Consider the following 19789-nt stretch of genomic DNA (forward strand, 5'->3'; position numbering starts at 1 on the left):
AACTGCATGTGTAGAAGAGCCCAAGGGGTCCTAGAGTCCGATTCATAGATTATAAGGCTGGAAGGGACCTCAGAAGATCATCGGGTGGGTCTAGCCCCCTGCACCAGGCAGCTGGGGTCAGGCCACCCCAGCAAAGTGATCTGAGTCTCTATGTGAACCTTCAACTTTAAAGCTCTGCACCATCTGTACTATGTCAGGCAGGGGGAGCCACATGTGGGCAGGACAGGAAGGCTGGAAATGTGTCTTCAACCCATTCAAAATCTTGTCTTACTTTACTCCAACTATACAGCTGGCCCAATAGCAGATACCACCCTAAGAAATCCTAGCCTCTCACATTCATTCAGAAAGTTACTCTTGGGGCATATTATATATATATATGTAGGCTCTGGGGCTTTAATGAAAGTAGCTCCAAGTGTCACTCTAATTAAAGTGCTCAGAGTGTCTCCTGTATCAGCATTCCCCACACTTCAAAATGGTGGCAGGGGCATTTTATCTAAAGCTTATTTGATGAGCTTTAGATAAAGTGCCCCTGCCACCATTTTGAAGTGTGGGGAATGCTGATACAGGAGACACAAAGGTTGATGTGGAGAGTCTCCTCCAAGGCACTGTAATAACAAGCCTCCGTGTACTCGTGTATAGGTGCCCTTAGTTGTGTTATCAAGTTACCCTTTTGAGTATTTTTAAAAAGAAAATATGACCTTCAAACTACAGGAGTATTTAATAAAGTTGGGGGACTGGACCAGCTTTTCCTAAAGCTGCAAAGCTGTTCGGTATATAATTATTTAAACTGTCAATAAAATGCATATATACAAGGTTGTTTGGGTAAATCCAATATCTACTCAAAGAACCTTGTCTGCCTCTGTCCTTAGACCGACATGGCTACAACCTATACCCCTGGCATATATGGTTATCATTCATTTACAGCTGTTTAAATGCTGTCTATAGGTCTGGGATATAGCTTATGTTTATGTGGAAATAATATAACAACAACCACAACTTGAAGAACTTACTAGGGGGGACCAGTGGGGTTTGGGAGAGACCTTGTTCCCCTGAGCACCTCCCGGAGTAACAAGGAATAACGGCCATAAGTTGCTAGAGAGTAGGTTTAGACTAGACATTAGAAGGCACTACTTCACAGTCAGGGCGGCTAGGATCTGAAACCAACTTCCAAGGGAAGTGGTGATGGCTCCTACCCTGGGGGTCTTTAAGAGGAGGCTCGATGTTTACCTGACTGGGGTCATTTGAGCCAAGTTCTCTCCTGCCCAGGGCAGGGGGTCAGACTAGAAGATCTACAAGGCCCCTTCCGATCGATGAATCTATGAACTTAACAGATTCTCTATGCTCTGCAAATCAGGAAAAATGGAGACCACCTCAAATGTGACTATGAGAAAATAGCAGACTAGATCCTTAGCTACTGTAAACTGATGTAGCTCTATTGATATTTTACACTTATGTACCCATGCCAAGAATAAAGAATCACAGCTTCTTATTCTACTACATACATAGGTACTCAGTCATATTACTGTCTTCCAGTAGTGCCTAAATTTACCTCTGTCTATCCCTACAGAAGACAATAAGTTTGCACAGGAGTAACCAAAAACCTTCCTGTAACAGACCCTGAAACAATCCAGCTGTATGAACAATTTTCTATATTCACAGCTGCACTGAGCCATGAATATCCCAAGATATTTAGGAAAAACCAATAACAAATACCCAAGCCTATGTCATAAGTTTACATAGGATTATGTTGTCAAACTCTTTGCCCCAAATTTAAAGGAGAGAAACTGATTTTGTAAACAAGAGTTGAGCAGACCTGCTCAGTTTTCCATTCTGACTAAAGGGCATTAAGGGACAGATCAAAGCTTGAACTGTGATTTGTTGCATTTACAGTTCCTGCTCCTTCTTGCTCTGTGAGGAGTAAAAGTTACTTTAGCCCTTTTTGTACAGCAACTGACATCCTGAACCAGGCCATAACCATCTCTTCTTGCTAGTGAGCGTATATGTTTGTGTGGGCTGCTCCTACTCTCCACTCCTTCTGTACCCAATTGCTTGCAGCAGGAAATTTTGTGTGAATAATCCCTTCCCTCCTCTCTGAAGCTTGTTACAATCTGAGAAAGGGTGAGAAAGGAAGTAAGAGGGGTTTTGCTTCCCTCTATTCCCAAGTACAGCTGCATAAGGGCCATGACAAATTAGCCCTTAATGATTCTGGCAGGAAGAGAAGCTATTAGAAAGCTTCAAATTTAGTTACAAACCTTGGTAATTTACAACTCTGTGAAAGGAAATACAGAAATAAAAGTTGCCAAAGTATGGCATGGTTCTTAAAGCTGTCCATCTTCCCATAGATTTCAGGTTTCAGCTGTAACTGTTTTAGATTCAACAGTATTAATGAAAGCACACTTAAGGCATCAGGTAGAGGCATAATAAACTTTTCATAGTTCAACACAAAAGTATTACTCTTACCAATTCATTTTGGTCAATACACTGAGAAAAAAAACAAAAGAGGCTTAATCTGATTTACAGAATGAAAAACAACATTGAATGTACTTTTTGTCAGTAGAGGGAAAAGGTTCCCAGCTGGTTCTCATCTATATACCATGACTCTTCATTTAGTTTACACTATTAAACTAAAAAACCTCTGCTTTAATCTTAACTGTTGCAGTATGACTTAGAGTAGATTCTATCTTGTAGCATCCTTGATAGGGTTTCAGATTCTGGCAAAACATCATCCCTCAAAACTGGTCATGGCCATATGGGTAGTAAATGTATCCAACATTTTTTCATTGGCGCCTACATCATTATGTCTTGTCACCAATGGTTTCTCGGGTTTTCAAGTAAATTGTTGCATATACTGTGGTTTGGAGCTGCTGAGATGAAGCCCTATGTTTATCTGTATACAGCCAAATCCTTTTTTGGAACTTTTCCCCACTAATGAACTAACATCTGTTGGGGGGGGGGGGAATCTATGTTTCCATAAAGCAGTAGAAAAATAAAAGAAAACAAAATAAAAGAATACTACCAGAAGGTAAAGACTTGCTTTTTTTTTTTTTTTTTTTTTTTTTTATATAAAGGGAAGCAGGAAGAAGATGGGTGAACAAAAATGGGCAGCATACCTGGTTTGTCTTCATTTTGGGGATCACACCTTCTACATAATTCTGGGATGGTCTTGAGAGATGTTATAGAGTACTGAAAGAGTGAAGGAGACAATACATACAAAGTACACATTTTTCCATTAAAATGATATATCAGAAAAGTACTTCAATAGCAAGGATTCTCATTTTAAATATTCAGATGTTCAAAATTTGACAAACTGTAACCTGAAGGCTGTCCCTAATCAGCCTAAAATGAATCCAGTGGCAGCTATATGTGGAACCCCACCCCCAAAAAAACCTCTTTTCCCAGATTCCAAAATACATTTGCTATCAAACAAAAGCATTTTCTTCCTGGAATTTATCACTGATATGGGCTGTGACTGCTTGCATCATGATGGCTTCTCATATATTCATAGTTTCTATCAGCTCCATTACTATATTAAAATGGAGGATGTATGTGGGCTATATTGTAAAAACCAAAGCCTTACTTTGGTCACTATTTTGTACAGCAGTAACATTGCGAGGGGTGGGTAAACAGGGTACTAGCCTCTAGACCTGACTTTGAGGGGGACGCATGATTGGCAGTCTACTGCCATGGATGCCCAGGCCGCAAAAAAAACTACTTATTATGCCTCTTGCATGATCTGATCTTGCAAGCCTGCCTGTTTTAAACAAGTCTCATTTTAAAGATAATGAAATGTAACTTTATGACAATCTATATGTATGCTCTCCTATACTAGCATTTTAAAGATTTCATTTCAGATGCACACATAAGATCCTTTCCTCCAAAACAGGGTTTTATTAAACGCCCCCCACCAAAAAAACACAACCCCCCCAAACCCTCCCCATGTATTAATACTTTGAAGTCAGAGGATACACCTGATGTTGATCAGCAAGTTATTTTCTGTATTCAACTTGAAAACAGAAAAAAATAAAGATGACATATGTATCTGACTCAGCTGGAATCATTTCCTTATAATCTTATGGAATGCCTTCAATCAGACATGATCCAACATTATAAAAGGACAATTTCCCACAAACAGAAATCTGGTTACTCAATATAAAACCATTCTTAATCTAATGCTAGAGTGTTAAAAGAATTTATGTTCAAACCAATGAATATCTACAAACCATTATGCTTTTGAAAAAAATCAATTGCTTTTACACATTTAAAACAACTATTAAAAAAAGGAGTAAACTTGAAAATAATAGGATTAATATAACCTCAAATATTCATGAATGTATAAATACCACATGTTCTTAAAGGAAGGGATATTTTTACCTAGTGTGCTACTGACAGATGAAGCAGAACACTACATATAAAACCACAGCAGCTTTCCCCACAAAACAAAGTAGTTTATTGTAGCAGGTTTGCTGTCTTGTTGATGGTTTGTTAATTGTGAGTACATCTACATATGACATTAAGGAAATATGATAAACTCGAGTGCAGTTTATGTCAGAGTCAGCTTCTCCTGGGCACAGCATCTACACGTGTGCCTAGGATGGCAGAAGTTTGAACTGGGATGGAGCAGCCTCAGGCTCCAGAGGAGCTGGCTGAGGCACAAGGGTGCTAAAATGTAGGGCTACGTGACAGGCAGCCCCCACAATTTAGCACCCTCATGCGCCAGCCAGCCCATCACCATCTACATGTGCATTTAGGAGGAATTAAAGTATTGTGATGTAAGATAATACTGTCCTTGACAGTACTATCTTATGGTGGAGTTAGCGAATTTACTGGGCCCTACTACCAGCACACATGTGGATGGTGATGCTTTACTGTGGAGCTAATTAGTCAAACAAAACATATGATGGATGGAGAGGGAAAGATGTTACTAAATCTACTGGTAAGTTATACACAAAAACACACTCAAGCCCTAAATGCTCTAGACCCTCATACCAAAGGGACTGTCTTCTCCCTTATGCTTCATCATGGTCCCTAATGTCAGCCAAGAACAACCTCCTGCAAGTACCATCTGTGCACCCAATTTAGTTGGCTAAAATATGCGGGAGGTCATTTTTGGGAGTCACTCTTCTTTATGCCCACCAGAGCCCAAGACTGACTATCTTTCAGAAGCAGTGTAAGACCTTTTAGCAGGCTTTCAGCAGGTGAGGTTAACCTTTTGATATTCTCTGAGGACCTGTTTCTATTATTATCATTTTATCTGCCTAGTTTTTATGACTTCATATTGTAAGCCACCCTGAGCTCTTGGGGTAGAACAGCATAGACATCAATGAAATAAAAAATAAATAAATTACAGGAGTAGCATATAATTTTTTGTTATTTTTAGTACAAATTAAACTGTTAACCTATACATTTTGCTATTTCAGTATACAAATTAGAAGGTAATGATGAACTGGTATAATAAAATTCTTGAGTAGCAGTTCATGTCCAAGGAGTATGATAGCTTTACAAAACCAGCTGGTCGAGGTTAAGCTATTACAAAGTCTATAATTCAATTAGAATTAGGTCTTTCGTAGTCTACAGCTATGTGTTTTGTTAAGCAGGGTGCAAAAAAAAAATGTTCTCTTTTTTTCTACTCTTTCTTGAAAGGACAACATTTTCTTTCTGGTTGGTTCTACACTGCATCAAAGTGTATTCAGTTACCAACAAGAAAATCTATTACATGCATTATAAATTTGATTGTTGTTGATAATATATATTTGATTTCATTAGCAGATTTCTGCCAACTCACCTCCATCCTGAAAAAAGACTTCTGCAAACATAGGCGACTGGTAGGGGGTGCACATGCCCCCCGACGGCCAACACTGATGCTGTCAGTGGGGCCAGTGCCCCTCCAGCAGGGCCACCGCTGTCAGCAGCTTCTGCAGGTGCCCCCCCAGATTCAGGAGGCACCAGTCACTCATGTCTGCAAATATACATTTCTACCATCTGTCTTTTGTGGTTGATACACAACTGAATTTCAACTGAGAAACTACAGAGCTGCCAGGAGGTAACAAATTATCCTGCATAGTGAACTTTTCCTAGCTGCTAAAACACAAGCTATTGTCACATCTTCCCATTACAACTATTTTCTCTCATTCTCTAGTTCCAGTTCTGATCCACCAACTCTGGTTATTAAGCTTTCCTCCAGGCAGAATTTCAATGTTATTCAGTGGGCCCAACTGTTATGCTGACAAGGGTGGAGCCCCCATTCATTAACCAGCCTGCCATTTTGGACCTACATAATATTTTAATGACATTATTTTCCACTTTTCATGATTTTATAATGCACTGATTAAACATCACTATTCCTATCTTTTAAATATATAGTATTAATCCCTATAAAACTGAGCCAATAAGCACTTATGTGAAATGTCAAAGGGCTCACACATGAACAGTTATCATAATAGATTTGTTTTTGGCAGAGATCAGAACCAAGGATTATTTTTTCTTTATCTAATAGATGCACTGTACTCTGGCCTTTACTAATCCAGAAAAGGAACTATCGTAAATTTGACCCAAACCAAGTTGCCAAACAGAAGCATGTTACTGAACTGGCTTGCTTGGCAACAGTGTATTTTTTTTCTTCTCAAACATGTAGACACAAGATGCTGAGAAGTGCTGAGTGTCCTCAATTGTCCCTAAAATAGAGGGCATTCAGCACATTACCTGATCAGCAGAGATCCAGGTTTTCTGCTTCCCCACTGAAAAACAGAGTAAACTGCAGATTTTACCTTTTACTGGAGGCAAACGTGGATTTCTCATTTTACTAGACAAACCTGTGGATTTTGCAGTTTTGCAACAAGCCCTCTGCAAGCAGGCAGAGTTCCAGCCTGCAAGGGGCTGGGGGGTGTGGGGAGCAGGAAGAACGCAGTCAGGCAGGGGGTTCTATGTGCATATATCTGCACATGGCCCCAGGCAGCCTAGAGAGCAGCTCCTGCATGTAAACTGGTGTGGACTGATGCCCCCATAGGGAGGGAGGGAAGCAGGCAGTTGAGCAGAGTTGGGCTGAGGCTCCTGCCCAGCCAGGCACTTCCTGGGGCTTGGGGCCCAGGGCTGCAATGCATGCCAGCAGAGAGTGGGATGGGGCTGTAGATGGCTTGTTTGGGGAGTGGGGGGATGGGGCCGGCCCCCCGCCACTGTGTGCACTCCCAGAGGGACAGGTGGACCTGCACCTCCCACATCTGTGCATGAGGTGGGGGTGGGGCGGGCTGTGCACTGTGGGCTTGGGGGGCTGCTTCCCACAGCAGCATGCACTCTGGGGGGCAAGGGGGGACCTGTGCCCCCCTGATCTGTGTGCAGGGTGGGGGGTATGCACTACCTGCTTCAGGATCATGCTCCCTGCCCTGCTGCCCTCCCTTGGGGCCTCTGCAGCCCAGCATGTGTGACCCAGAGCTGCAGGGAACACCAGAGCCACACAGGAAGCTGCCTGCTGCAGAGAGCTCTGCGCTGCCCACATCCCCTGTGCGCAACCCTGCACTGCCACCCCCATTGCAGGCACGCAGGCAGGGGCCATCTCACTAGGGCAGTGTGGAGCTCACAGTGGCAGGCAGCCACAGTGGCAGACAGCCACATTCCTGCGTGACTCTCCTGTTCCCTGCAGGGCTGGGTTACAGAAGCCAGGCTCTGGAGGCACCAGGGGAGTGTAGCAGGGCTGGAGCCCGCAGTGGGTAGTGTGCAGCCCCCCCACCTCACACACAGATCTGGGGGGCACTGTTCTCCCCTTACCTCTCGGGAGTGCATGCCAGAGCAAGGAGCAGCCCCCCTCAGCCCGCAGCAGGCAGGGAGCCGGGCTTCATTCTAATGCAGCAGCCACTGCCTCCTGCCTGGGGCCGAGGGCTGTGGACCTGGGTCCCTGGCCCCATAGCCCTGGCAACTGGGACTTCCCTCCAGCAGGGCTGGGGGAGCAGAAGCTGTGGGTGGGGGGCAAGGGGTACCAGCAAGACCAGGGGACAGTGAGAAGGGAGTGAGAGGCACCAGCAAGGCTGGGGAAGTTATGGGGGGGCATTCATTTTAAATCAAGGCTTTTGGGTTTATCAGAGAATTGTCCATTTTTTATCAGAGAAAATAAGGATCCCTGCTGACCAGGTCTTAATATAAAATCTTTGCATGTCTGAGGTGGAAAAAGAATATTAACAGCTAGTAAAGATAAGGAAAAGCAAAAGATTTCTAAGAATTAAATGAGAATCTGGCTGAGCTCTGTTTTTCTCTGAAATAAACTATACATCTATGGGCACACATCACTAAAATACAACCTCCTTGGTTAAATAACCAACCATTATTCAAGTGACAAGGGACCACAAAGTCTTAAGGAATTAAAAAAAATCTAAAATCTTTGCATTTAACATGGTTTTGATATTTTAATACAATCACATTTAAGCATTCACATCTACACAGGAAACATATACTTCTCTCACACTCTTTAGCAAGCATCTTCCATGCAACGTAACTCATGCTTAAGATTCACCTGCAGCCCAACAATAACCGTAAGAAAAAACTAGGTGGAAGGAAAGTTAAATGTAGCAGCACGGAGACATAAAAGAAATGGTTTACAAATGGTTTTAAAATAAAATAAGATGAAATGTATAGTGATAATTTTGGGTACTTATTAATCTTTAACTCAATAAAAAAAAGCATTTCTCCCTTTCAATGAAGAAAAGTTAAGGCAATAAGTATTTCATAAGAGTTGCCCAACCCCTCAATGGGAACACTGTGAACCTCACAGAATCAAGTCCATGGTGGCCACTGAAAAGATCAAAGATCTTGTCCTGCTTTCACAGAACCAGTGGGAAAATTCTCAATAGGTACATTAACACATGCAATTAGCATGTAGCGATAAACTCTAGTGCAGTTCATGCCAGAATTTATTGCTCCTGGGCGTGTTTACACATGCACAATGGACTGTAGCACAATGAGCCAGGGTGCAGAGCAGCTCAGGCTGGCAGGTGACCTCAGGAGTTAGCTTGCCAGTCCAGGGCTGCTCTGACCTGGCTCAGTGTGCCATGAAGGGGCTGGCTAGGGCATGAGGGTGCTACAGTGTGGGACTTGCCAACAGGCAGCTCCTGCACTGTAGCACCCTGTGCCCCAGCCATCCTCAGTCACTGTTTACACACGCCTTTCGATGCACGAAACTACTCCACCATAGGATAGCATTTGTCCCTGACAGTACTATCCTACAGTGGAGTTAATTAGTTTATTACGCCCAAATACAAGTGCACATGTAGATGGCGACACTTTACTGTGTCACTAATTAGTCAACTCCGCAATAATGTGCGTGTGCAGATGCAACTAATGACTTCAGCTATTGTATTAAATTTTTCCAATATGAAACTCCTTTCTTCTGCGTTGTTATTTGGATGATAAAGCAAGGTTATTATAAAACATTTTTTTTCAGATGTTACTAACATTATGGTCCTTTTTTTCTAGAAAAGGGCAATGCTGTTTACTTTCTAGACTGAAAAAATTCAGCAATTTTTCCATTTGCATTAAATCAACTTAAGTAAAATTTAATTTTGGTTCCAAATTAAGGTCTACTATTTACAGTACTGATTTGACACTAAACCCTTTCCTTGATATATTGCCTTAAAACTGGATATTAAGTATTGTTTAAAAACAAACAATCAGAGATAGCTTGGGAATTAAAGTTATAGGTGCATTAGTACGCCAAAGTTTAAACATTTTAAATAAGTTTTGAAATTTTAATTTTTTTAAATTCATTTTATGGATTTGCAAGCAGGCAGTAATGTCCTTTTTCTGGATATTTTTCAAGGGTAGCTATTTACAAAAAGCTTTATAACAAGCAAAACAGTAACAGCCAAAAAGTACTACCATATACATACTGTTCTGGCAGAAAGACAAAGAGCACTACAAATTCTCCTCCAGGGACACAGTTACAAACCCTAGCTCAGTTCATAACTAAAAATGAATAGGGTGGTCTTATCTGTTGGACTTCTGCCTGCTTCAGAGAGCTCTCACACAATTTAGCAAACTGACAATTTGTGTCCAGCATCACTGAGGGTGCTGAAGGTCAGGAATGAGGTAGTTATGGATTAGCAAGGCACTCTAAAAAAGCTTATTTTATTTATTTATATAGTACCTCTGATCCAGAAGTCCACATAAGCTTAAGAGATGAATATGAATTGACAACAATAAATAAAAAAAACTTGCCCAAAAGCTCGGTGCTACATCAGCACTTTTATTTTTCCCCCTTCAATACAGTGCCTCCCAAATCTTTTGAGTTTACACTCTACCAGAATACAGCAGGCCACTCACACTCCCCTACTTCAGCTGCCACTAACCGTCACCACTTCCCCTGACCACTGCTACTTCCCTTGCTGTCTATTCTCTATGCTGCCAATTCCCATTAATACCCCTTGCTGCCACCACTTCCCCCGTTACACATTCCCCTTGCCTCTAGTTGCATCCACCACAGAAATGTTCTGTCCCCCTCCAGGGTCATGCCACACTATTTGGGAAACACTGTTTTAATTAATACAGAATTCATTTGTGCACATATTAAAACAACAGACCAAAAAATAATGGTGGCAATAACCCAGGAAAAAACAGTAGGCGGATGGTATGATTGTGAGGAAACAAACTGTGGACACCAATGGCTGTGATTAGCATGCATCTCCCTGGAGGAACATATGGGGTCAGACCAGGAAGGACTACAGGAAGAACATAGGCTCCAGCCACAGCTACTGCCTGATCTCTTTCTCCAGGAAGCATGTGGGGAAGTTTAGCCTGGCTATGGCAGCACTCATGTTGCGGTACCCTGGAAGAGGCTCATGGCACCCCAGAATGGCCTGGCATCCAGGTCAAGAATGACACAGTACTCCAGATGGACCCTCACCAGTGCCAAATAGTGTAGTAAAATCACTTCCCTTGATTTGCAAGAGACATTCCTGTCAATAGAACCAAATACGCCATTGTCTTTATTGCAACAAGAATACAGTGTTGGCTCACATTCATTGTATAGTCTATTGTAACCACCCCCTCCAGGCCAATCATGTATTATTAGAGTGAGCAATAATTAAAGGTAACTAGGAGAAAAGGCTGATAATTCAAGATGAGTCAAATCATCAAGTGAGTAACAGATATCCTGGAACCATCACAAACTTACAACTGCCTTAATGTAGCTCTTCTATGGGTTAAACTGTATCCTGAGTCTTGGCACATGTGGTTGGTCCCACAGCACCATGGCATACAGCGGGGCTGGGCAGCACAGCAGCCAGACTCTGTTTCGCAGCAGTTCCAGCAGTGACTCCTTCCAGCTGCTATTGCTGGACCCAGGCTCATTGCCCAGGCACGCCCGCCCATCTACCCCACACCCACAGCCAGGGGCACGGAGTGGCACCAAGGAGCAGGATGCATGGATGGGGCTGGGGATTGGGATTGCACAGCAGTACGAGCAAAAGGCCAGGGCCCAGGGCAAAGCTCCAATCTGCTGCCTGCATGGCCCTGTGATGGGTACTCGTTCTTCAGGTAGGGACGTGCAGGGAGAAGATTGTGGCTCCATCCCAGAACCCAGCCCCATGTTGTCACCAACCAAGATCCCAGGTCTGGCCCCACCCACCTGTCCTGCTCCCGGATGGAGCTCTCTTCCTGCTTGTGGCCCCATCCTGTCTGCCTGGCTGCCCACCCTGCCTGCACGGGTCCTAGCCAGTTACCATGGAGACCCCATCACTGGGCACTGACAATGTGAGACCAGGACCCATGGCGGAGCTGTGAGCTACTCCCTGTACTCCTCTGCCTGCAGAACTGGTGCCTATCACAGGGGCAAGTGGTCAGTGGATTGAGGCTCTGCTCTGGTCCTGCATTGTTACTGCCCCACAAGCCCAAGCTCAGCCTTGGCCCAAGCCCCATCAGCCCATCCTGCTCCCACATACTGTTCCCTGTTCACCCACAACCCCACTCCAGCTGCCCGCAGGGGTCACTTAGGGAATTTTGGTGAAATGTGGCGGGAGTAGGGGTGGAGGCAGGGATGCAGACCCAAGCAACCACAGCTCACTAAAACTCCCTAAGTGACCCTTGAGCCAAAATAATTGCCAACCCCTGCTTTAAGATCATTAGGGAAATATACTGTCTTCCTGCATGTTATTCCACATCTAATGCAAGGGGCCCTGGATCTGATTGGGATATTTGCTATAACCTCTGTGTTACAATAATCAGTAATATGTGTAATGTTAATCTGTATAACATGGGTGTGCAATAGACGGTTTGCATTTTAATTAATGAACATAGAAATCACCAAGTAATGATTAAAACAGATTAAAATTAAATAACAGGACTGATTTTATGAATGTTTCTGCCAAGGAAAAGTGGCAGGTTAAAGCTGTGCACCCTGACTTTTAAAAAGGCATATCAGAGATCAAATACAATCTTTTAATTACAGAGTGGGTGTGTCTACAAGAGATGCTTTACTGTCCATTAGATTAATCTAATGCACACAGTAAACCATCACTGTCTACACATGTGCAGCTATTACTGCACAGTATATTAGTCTAATGCACCATTTTCTAGTGTTTGTAGATAGAGGTACTATAAAAATAGTGCATTAACTAATGCACCTTACCGCATGTGTAGACACTGACCAGGAGCAATTTGCTCCTGATCAGCCTAGGCAGCAAGGGACAGGAGACTGTCACAGCTCCCAGGCATCTGCCTGCTGGCCATGACAGCTCTCTGTACCCCATGGAGATCAGGACAGTTCAAGGTCTCCAAGTGGCTGAGAAGCAGCTTCCTACTGAGCTGGGACAGCTCTCCCTGTGGAGCTTGGGGCTAAGCCTCCATGTCCCTGGGGCTGGCACCTGAGGGGAGTCTGGAGCTCCCCCTGGCTGCTGCAGGGTGGCAGAGCAGAGCAGAGCAGAGCAGAGCAGGATAAGCCCTGGACTGGGCTGCTCCTGTTGGGCTCAATTTACTTCTGGTGGGGGCACACATATAGACATGCGCTGGGGAGTGCTTTAATGAGCCTGAATTTTCTGCGCAGAAAATTCAGGTGCATTAACTGCACATGTAGATGCTCCCACCAAGTCACTTTTATCCTGTTCCTGCTCTTTTGGGGGGATTGTACCTTGCTCTCTCACAATAATAATAATAATAATAATAATAAATGAAAGCATGTAACTCCAATACTTAATGTCATTTTGAACATAATGATGTGTGTGTAATTTAAATAAAGGTCACATAACTCTACTCTGTTATTTAACGTGCACACAAATCTGTGATATGTGGCACTTAAATCAGGGTAGCTTAAGAGTTTGAAAAACAGAAGAAAAGGTTAGAGTTTCTCTTTATTCAGGAACCCATGTACAATCAAAATAAAATTTTAAATATTTTTTCCCCCTTAGTAATATAAAATAGCTCCTAGATGCCATGGGCAATCTCTGTGCACACAAAAACCTGTGACCCTTGGCCGAGTTGTCTGACAAGGAACTCAGCTGAAAGAATGACTTTCTGATGCGTATACCTGTCCACTCAGAAATGGGCTGAGACCATCATATCACTTCACTGGGCCACAAGAACACTCATCACGTTTTAACAATTTTTAGTCATTACTTAATCAACTTTGGATCTAAATCTATTCTTCACTAAGAATTTGTAAAATTGTGCCTAGAAACACATATGGGGACATGATTCAGCATAGGGATGTCAAACATGGCCTGTGGGCCAAATCCAGTCCATGGAGCAGTGTCTTCTGGCCCATGGGGTTCCTAGAGGGGCTGGAGATTTGGGGGTGGGATGAGTCAGGGCAGGGCCCATCACCAAAATCCAGAGTATAGAGCCCACTGGGGATGTGTCAGTGGCAGGTGAAAGCAATGGCTATGTTAACCCCTGCGCTGTTGCCACTGCTGCTCATCCCACCACCAGATGTTGGTCCAGATCTGGCCTGTGAGGAGCCCTCTGGTTTGGGTCAGGCTTGGGGAAGGCAGGTAAGTTTGAGACACCCAAGCTAGTAGGTAATAGATATAAACAAGACAGCTGTCCAGAAAAACCTATCCTCTCACGACTGGGGCCTTATCTTGTAATTTATCCCCATTTAATTAGAAGCCATTGTAAAAAAGGGTAAAAATAAAATCCCTTTTAAAAGGAAGCTGTATGGGAATAGAGCACATGGAGCTTTCCAAAAGGTTTGCCTACCCAAACACTAGCCTTGCCTACCCATGACTGTCTGTCACTGGAAATTCTGACAGCAAAGAGCACCTGCCATGGGTAAGCTGCCAGAGCACTGTTCATGCCCATAAAGCAATTGGTGCCACCACACAGCTCTGCCTGCAGCCCCGCTGGCAGGGCATGAAGTGCACCCTAGACAGGTACCAGGTGCTGAAGGGGCCATAGCATCTAGCAGAAGGTGTGGGCATGTCTACTTCTGCCTTCTGCTAGCTACCAGCCAAGGGTTTCCTTTGCTCACAGAGACAGCATTGCTTTGCAGAGCAGTTTTTAATGAGGATACATTTATATTGCTGCAGACAACACTATGCAGCATAAACTACAGCAGGGAAAATGAGACCCTCTGTAAGAGAAGTTTATAATAGTCTTGGATATGCAGGCTTCACTTTGTCAGTGACAGCACAGGTGACCTGCAAATCAAATTAATAAATGTAATTTACATCAGAATTATGTGCATGTTAAACTGCCCTCATTAAACAGGCATTTGGTATATAAACAACAGGTTCACTCATAAAACAGGAACACTTGTAGCAGAAGTATAATTAGAAAGAAGGAATGAAGTGTTTCAGTGGTTCCTGTAAGAGCTGGAAAGTGCATACTTCAAGGTATGGACAAACACTAATTGTAGGGGTTTTAAAAGAGGAAGGCGAGCTGCTGGTTGGGAGTGTGCAGCAGCTGCTATGCTCTAATGGTTACATCTGCATGATCCCAAGGAGGTAAAAGTTAATTAAATTGCCCTAACTTTAACCCTGAGTGAAGGAGGATCATACAGATTTAACCTTGTATCATAACAGCTTGTACTGGCATACTTTGATATTGATACAATTGTTACATCTGTCTATAACCTCAGAAGAGCAATATTTTTGCTTATAATTCAAACTAGAATTATTTTAAGAGCAGTCCCAGGACTGACATTGTCTTTAAAATCCTTGGAAACCCTTCTGATTCTAGTTATACCATAAAAGCTGCACATTTACAAAAAAACCCCAAAAAACAAAAAGAAACACACACGCACAGCAAAAACCCTGCTGGACTTCTGCCCTTTCTAGTGTTGACCAGGTCAGATCTTGTAGATAAGCAAACAAATGGTCTCAATTCAAGTGACCCGCAACAATATAACATATAATAGATAACAAGTACAATAAAGTATCCCCACGCATAAGGGCAAAGCAGGGTTTGGCCACCACCACCAAAACTGCATGACTGAGACACCTAACAATTGTGGCCCTTGAAACAGATAAAATAAGACTTATACTTACAGAGATGTCATCACTAAAATCGATTTCATCCAAATCAAGGTATTCAGGGGCTTCCATTATTTGTCTATGTACATCTTGGGCGAATCAGAACAGCAGTAAAGTCCTATTTAAAAAGACAGGTAGGAACTTGAGAAAACTAGTGTTATACAAGGGCCTGATACAAAAACCTTTCTATGAAGCCAATGCGTTGCTCGAGGTAACGATCTTCACACCCATCAGAGGACGCTCCCTAAAACTTTACATTCCACTTCTCTTTTTTTGTCTACCCATCGTGGGGGGGGAGGGAGGGGGGCGGGGCAGCAATTGTGGCTACTGAAGCAGCAGGGAGACGTGCCTTGCTGCTGAAGTGAGGGCTGCATCCGAGCAGACGCCTCTGTTCTCGCACAGAGCCAGACTGAAATCGAAGTGACTCCGCATGCACAAAACCGCCGGGCGTGGAGGCATGCCGGGCCGCGGTGTGGGCACGCGGGGGGGCGCGGCCGCGCTGCCTCAGGCCCCTGCCCCGCCCCGCCCCGCCCCGCCCGCGGCCGCGCGGCGCTCACCTGAAGCTGCCGAGGCGCGCGCGCGGCGCCAGGCTCCGAGGTGTGGGGGGGCTCGGGGGGCCGGGCCGGACCGGGCCGGGGGCTGCGCCCGCCCCGCGCAGCTGAGCCCGCAAAAGCGCGCGGCGCCAGCCTCTTCCGGGGGCCGGGGCCGGGGCCGCGCCAGCCTTTCCCGGCGGGGGGCCGGGCTCGGGGCGGCGGAGAGGCAGCGGGGCGGGCTCCGCTGCGTGGGGCGGCGGCGGCGTCGTCAGCGGCAGCGCGGGGAGGGGCGGGGTTTCCAGTCGGGAGCCCAGCCCCCGCCCATGCCCCGCCCCGCCCCGCACGGGAAAGGAGCGGGCACGCTGTGTGAGGGGAGGCAAATTTTGTAGCTTCTCCCTCAAGTGCGTAGCTGTTTGCAGCCTGCCCGGCTGGGGGCATTTGCAGCGGCTGCGCCGTCTCCACAGCTCCGGGCTGGAGGCAGCAGCATGCGGGCCGCCCCCACCGCCGCCCGCCCAGGGCTGCTGCCATCTACAAAGCCCCGCTGCGTCCTGCCGATGCCCTGACCCTGTCAGTGCCTGAGGCTGGGCTGCGAGACCTGGGCGGGGGGCGTGGTGCTGCCTGCGGGACACAGCGGGGAGGGGATGCGGGCACCAGCACCTCCGCGTCAGTGCCCTGCCCCGCCTGCTTACAGGAGCTCAGCACTTGGCTCTTGGGGCAGCCAGCTCAGTAACCTGCTGGGTGCAGACAGAAATGACAAGTTTCGCCTGGTCTGGCCACAGAAAGCGGTTTGTAGTGTGACCAAACACAAGTGCAAGCTGCATGCTGTTTAAAAACATTGCCGATTGGATGAAAATCTGTCCCCTCGGGCCATGAAGGGCGAGATGAAGGCATGGCAAAACAGAGCATCTTCTGTAACTTCTGTCTGGGCCGTGTGCTGCTCCTGGTTTTGGCAAATAGTTTAAGATGGCATATTATTCAGTTTCTTTTGCTTTGTTAAATTATTTCAGGCTTTGTTTTTGCTCTCTCAAACCAGTTTGTACTATTCCTTTTACGTTGCCTGGTTACACTGATTAATAGTCAGCCATTGCTCTCTCTACATTGACCGATTTATTTTGCTTTGTTAAACTGATTCATATTCAGCTGTTGCTCTGTCAAAATAGTTCATATTTTTCAGTTTTATTTTGCTCCGTTAAATCATTTCTTGTTCCATTTTTCAGTCTTTTAAACCAGTTCATATTTTTCAAGCTTTAACTGTATCAAAACAGGTCATAGTCAGTTTAATTTGATCTCTCTACTATGGGTTCCTAGATTTAAAGACATCATATTGCTCACTTGTTTGTGTGTTTTTCTGCTCTGATTGCCTTCTTGGAAATACTTACCCAGATTTACACACACTTCAAATAAATTAAATTATTTCTGATTTTGCCTATTTACATTGCTTGCAGTGCCTTTGGTTTGTGTGAACTTCAGGAAATTTTACAGTTACAAGGCATATAAATATCTAACTTTGGTTCTTTACTATCCATAAAGTTAGATATTTGAAAGTTACAGCCAGCATGGAGAGAATTGTATGATTTTGTGCAGCAAGGGGATGGTGTTGTCTGTAGCATGTGCAATGAAAGTGTGCTATCTTGTACTTCCAGCACCCAGTGACATTTTGCAACCAAGCACGAAGCCAAAATTTTCTGGAGTCAGTGAAGCAGACAAATGTGAATCCATTATAAAAGCTGTTGATTCATTTCTAAAACACAGACAGCTTTTCTTGTTTTGTAGCTAGAAATACTCTTTCCACACAGGCAAATTACATTGCAGCTCTAACTATAGCTCAGGAAGGCAAGTATTTTACAGATGGAGAATACTAAAAGGATTCTCTCTTACAATGTGCTGAGGATCTGTTTTAGGATTTTGCAAATAAGGAAAGCATTATTGTTTGCATTGATGAAATGCCATTGTCATCCAGGACTGTTCAGAGGTGAATAGATGAAATGGCAATTAATGTTAGGGAACAAATGATTCAAGATCTCCCTGCTTGTAATGCGATAAGGCTTGCACTGGATGAAGGCACAGATATAAATGATATCCCCCATCATGCTATAGTTGTTAGATATTTTGTCTCGGTTTGGGAAGTTTGGAGGAATTGTTTTCTTTGAGTACTATGCATAGCACAATAAAAGGCCAACAATATATTAATGCTGCCCTAGGTATTTTGCACACAGTGAGAAATTGACCTGCACAAAATGTTTTCTGGTATGACTGATGGTGCATCTACTATGGCAGGTAAAACAGCCAGATTTGTAAAGCTTCTGAAATGGAGTTTGGACATCCTCATGAGTTTCCATTGTGTTATTCATCAGGAGAGCCTGTGCGCTAAGATCTCATCTTCTGATCTAAACAAAATCATGACAGTGGTTGTGAAATTTGTCAACCTTTTAATCGCCCGCTCTTCTTTGACATACAGGAGATTCTGTGAACTTTCAAATGATATGGATTCTGCATATGGATATTTAGCGCTGCACAGTAATGTATGCTGATTGAGTTGAGGTGACATGCTCAAGTGCTTTCTTGCTTGTTTCAGATCCATCAAGCTGTTTCTTGAGGAAAAAGTGGTCAGTAACATGCAGACCTTACTATGACAGATGGCAAACAAAACTGATGTCTTTGACAGACATTGCATCACATTTAAATGATTTGAATACTAGGTTACAAGGAACATGGAAAACCATCCTTCAGCTGTCTGAAGACTGGGAAGCTTTCTGTGATAAGTTGTTCATTTTCAGACAGGATATTTAAATATTTGCCTTCCATTACTTGCTCAGTCTGAAAAATCCATTCTGGGTAACATCAATTGAATAATAGGGGTATATGAAACTACATAGGACAGCTGGAAGATGAATTCGCAAGACTATTCCAAGACTTTTGCAACACAGGACCCATGTTTTCACTTCTGGTGAACCCAGACAATACTGTGAAAGTGACACAGAACTGCGGTATTTTCAGTGACTGAACATTGAAGGATTTGAATTGGAACTGATTGACTTTCAAAGCTCATGCATCTGAGTAGCAAAGTTCAAATGGTTGTGAGGTGAATTTGAGAATGCAAGGGACTAGCAACTCAAGATTACAGCATATTGGTCTTCCCTTCTTCAAAAGTATGCCTGCATGAAAAAAAAGTAGCTTTTGCTTTGCTGTCCATCTTTGGTTTTCATTTGTGAAAACACTTGTTCATAGTGGTAAGTAGATCCATACTCAGTCCTGTGACAAACCATCTGACAACTGACAGTTCGGATTCATGTTTGCATTTGATGACAGCTAGCTACCAGCCTAACATCCATCACCAATCTTAGCTGTCAGAAGCAGGGCCAAGACAGGCACCAAGAAAAAAAGTCTTTTACTTGAGAGCATTTTTACTTTTTTGTGGCAGTCAATACAGAGCATCTATTTTAAGGAATTAAGTTTATCCTTAAAGAACCAGTGTCTTCCATGGCAACATCTCTCTGGAGAGGCATGGGCATCGTGTAGGGGTGGAAGAGACCCAGGATGTAATCTCCCAAGCCTCACTGTAAAAGGCCAAGAACAATCAGGTGCCAACTCCTCCCTCTCTATTCTACCTACCATTTAAGGCTAACGTATGGTGGGTGACTGAAGAGAAGACAGGAGTAGGGTAGGTAAAAGTGGGTTAGGACCCTGTGACCAAGGGCCTACTCTGCCTCCTGCCGCAATAAATCACCAGGGGGTTAGTGCTTTTCTTTCTCTTCTCCCCCCCCCCCCCCCCCGTGTCTCCTCTTTTTCTCTGTGTCATCACAGCATGCTTTA

The 19789-nt window shown here is 44.1% G+C and overlaps 1 protein-coding gene across 5 annotated transcripts in view; it reads right to left on the reverse strand.

The window, feature by feature from the left end:
* The window catches only part of SNCAIP (synuclein alpha interacting protein), a 77318-nt gene extending 61138 nt beyond the window's left edge, over positions 1-16180 (reverse strand). Inside the window, exons 1-3 of one of the 5 annotated variants that reach the window (XM_059724911.1) lie at positions 16001-16180; positions 15459-15561; positions 3111-3183 (exon numbers count right to left, since the gene is read on the reverse strand). In XM_059724911.1, coding sequence (XP_059580894.1) covers positions 3111-3183; positions 15459-15515 — 130 coding nt within the window. In that variant the 5' untranslated portion in view covers positions 15516-15561; positions 16001-16180. Of the gene's footprint in view, positions 1-3110; positions 3184-15458; positions 15562-15792; positions 15883-16000 lie in introns of those variants that run through there. The other 4 variants (XM_014608760.3, XM_059724912.1, XM_019478096.2 and 1 more) reach the window with 4 other exon arrangements.
* Positions 16181-19789: the final 3609 nt, after the last annotated feature.

The sequence above is a fragment of the Alligator mississippiensis genome, chromosome 3 (assembly GCF_030867095.1).
Source record: "Alligator mississippiensis isolate rAllMis1 chromosome 3, rAllMis1, whole genome shotgun sequence".
Taxonomy (NCBI): domain Eukaryota; kingdom Metazoa; phylum Chordata; order Crocodylia; family Alligatoridae; genus Alligator; species Alligator mississippiensis.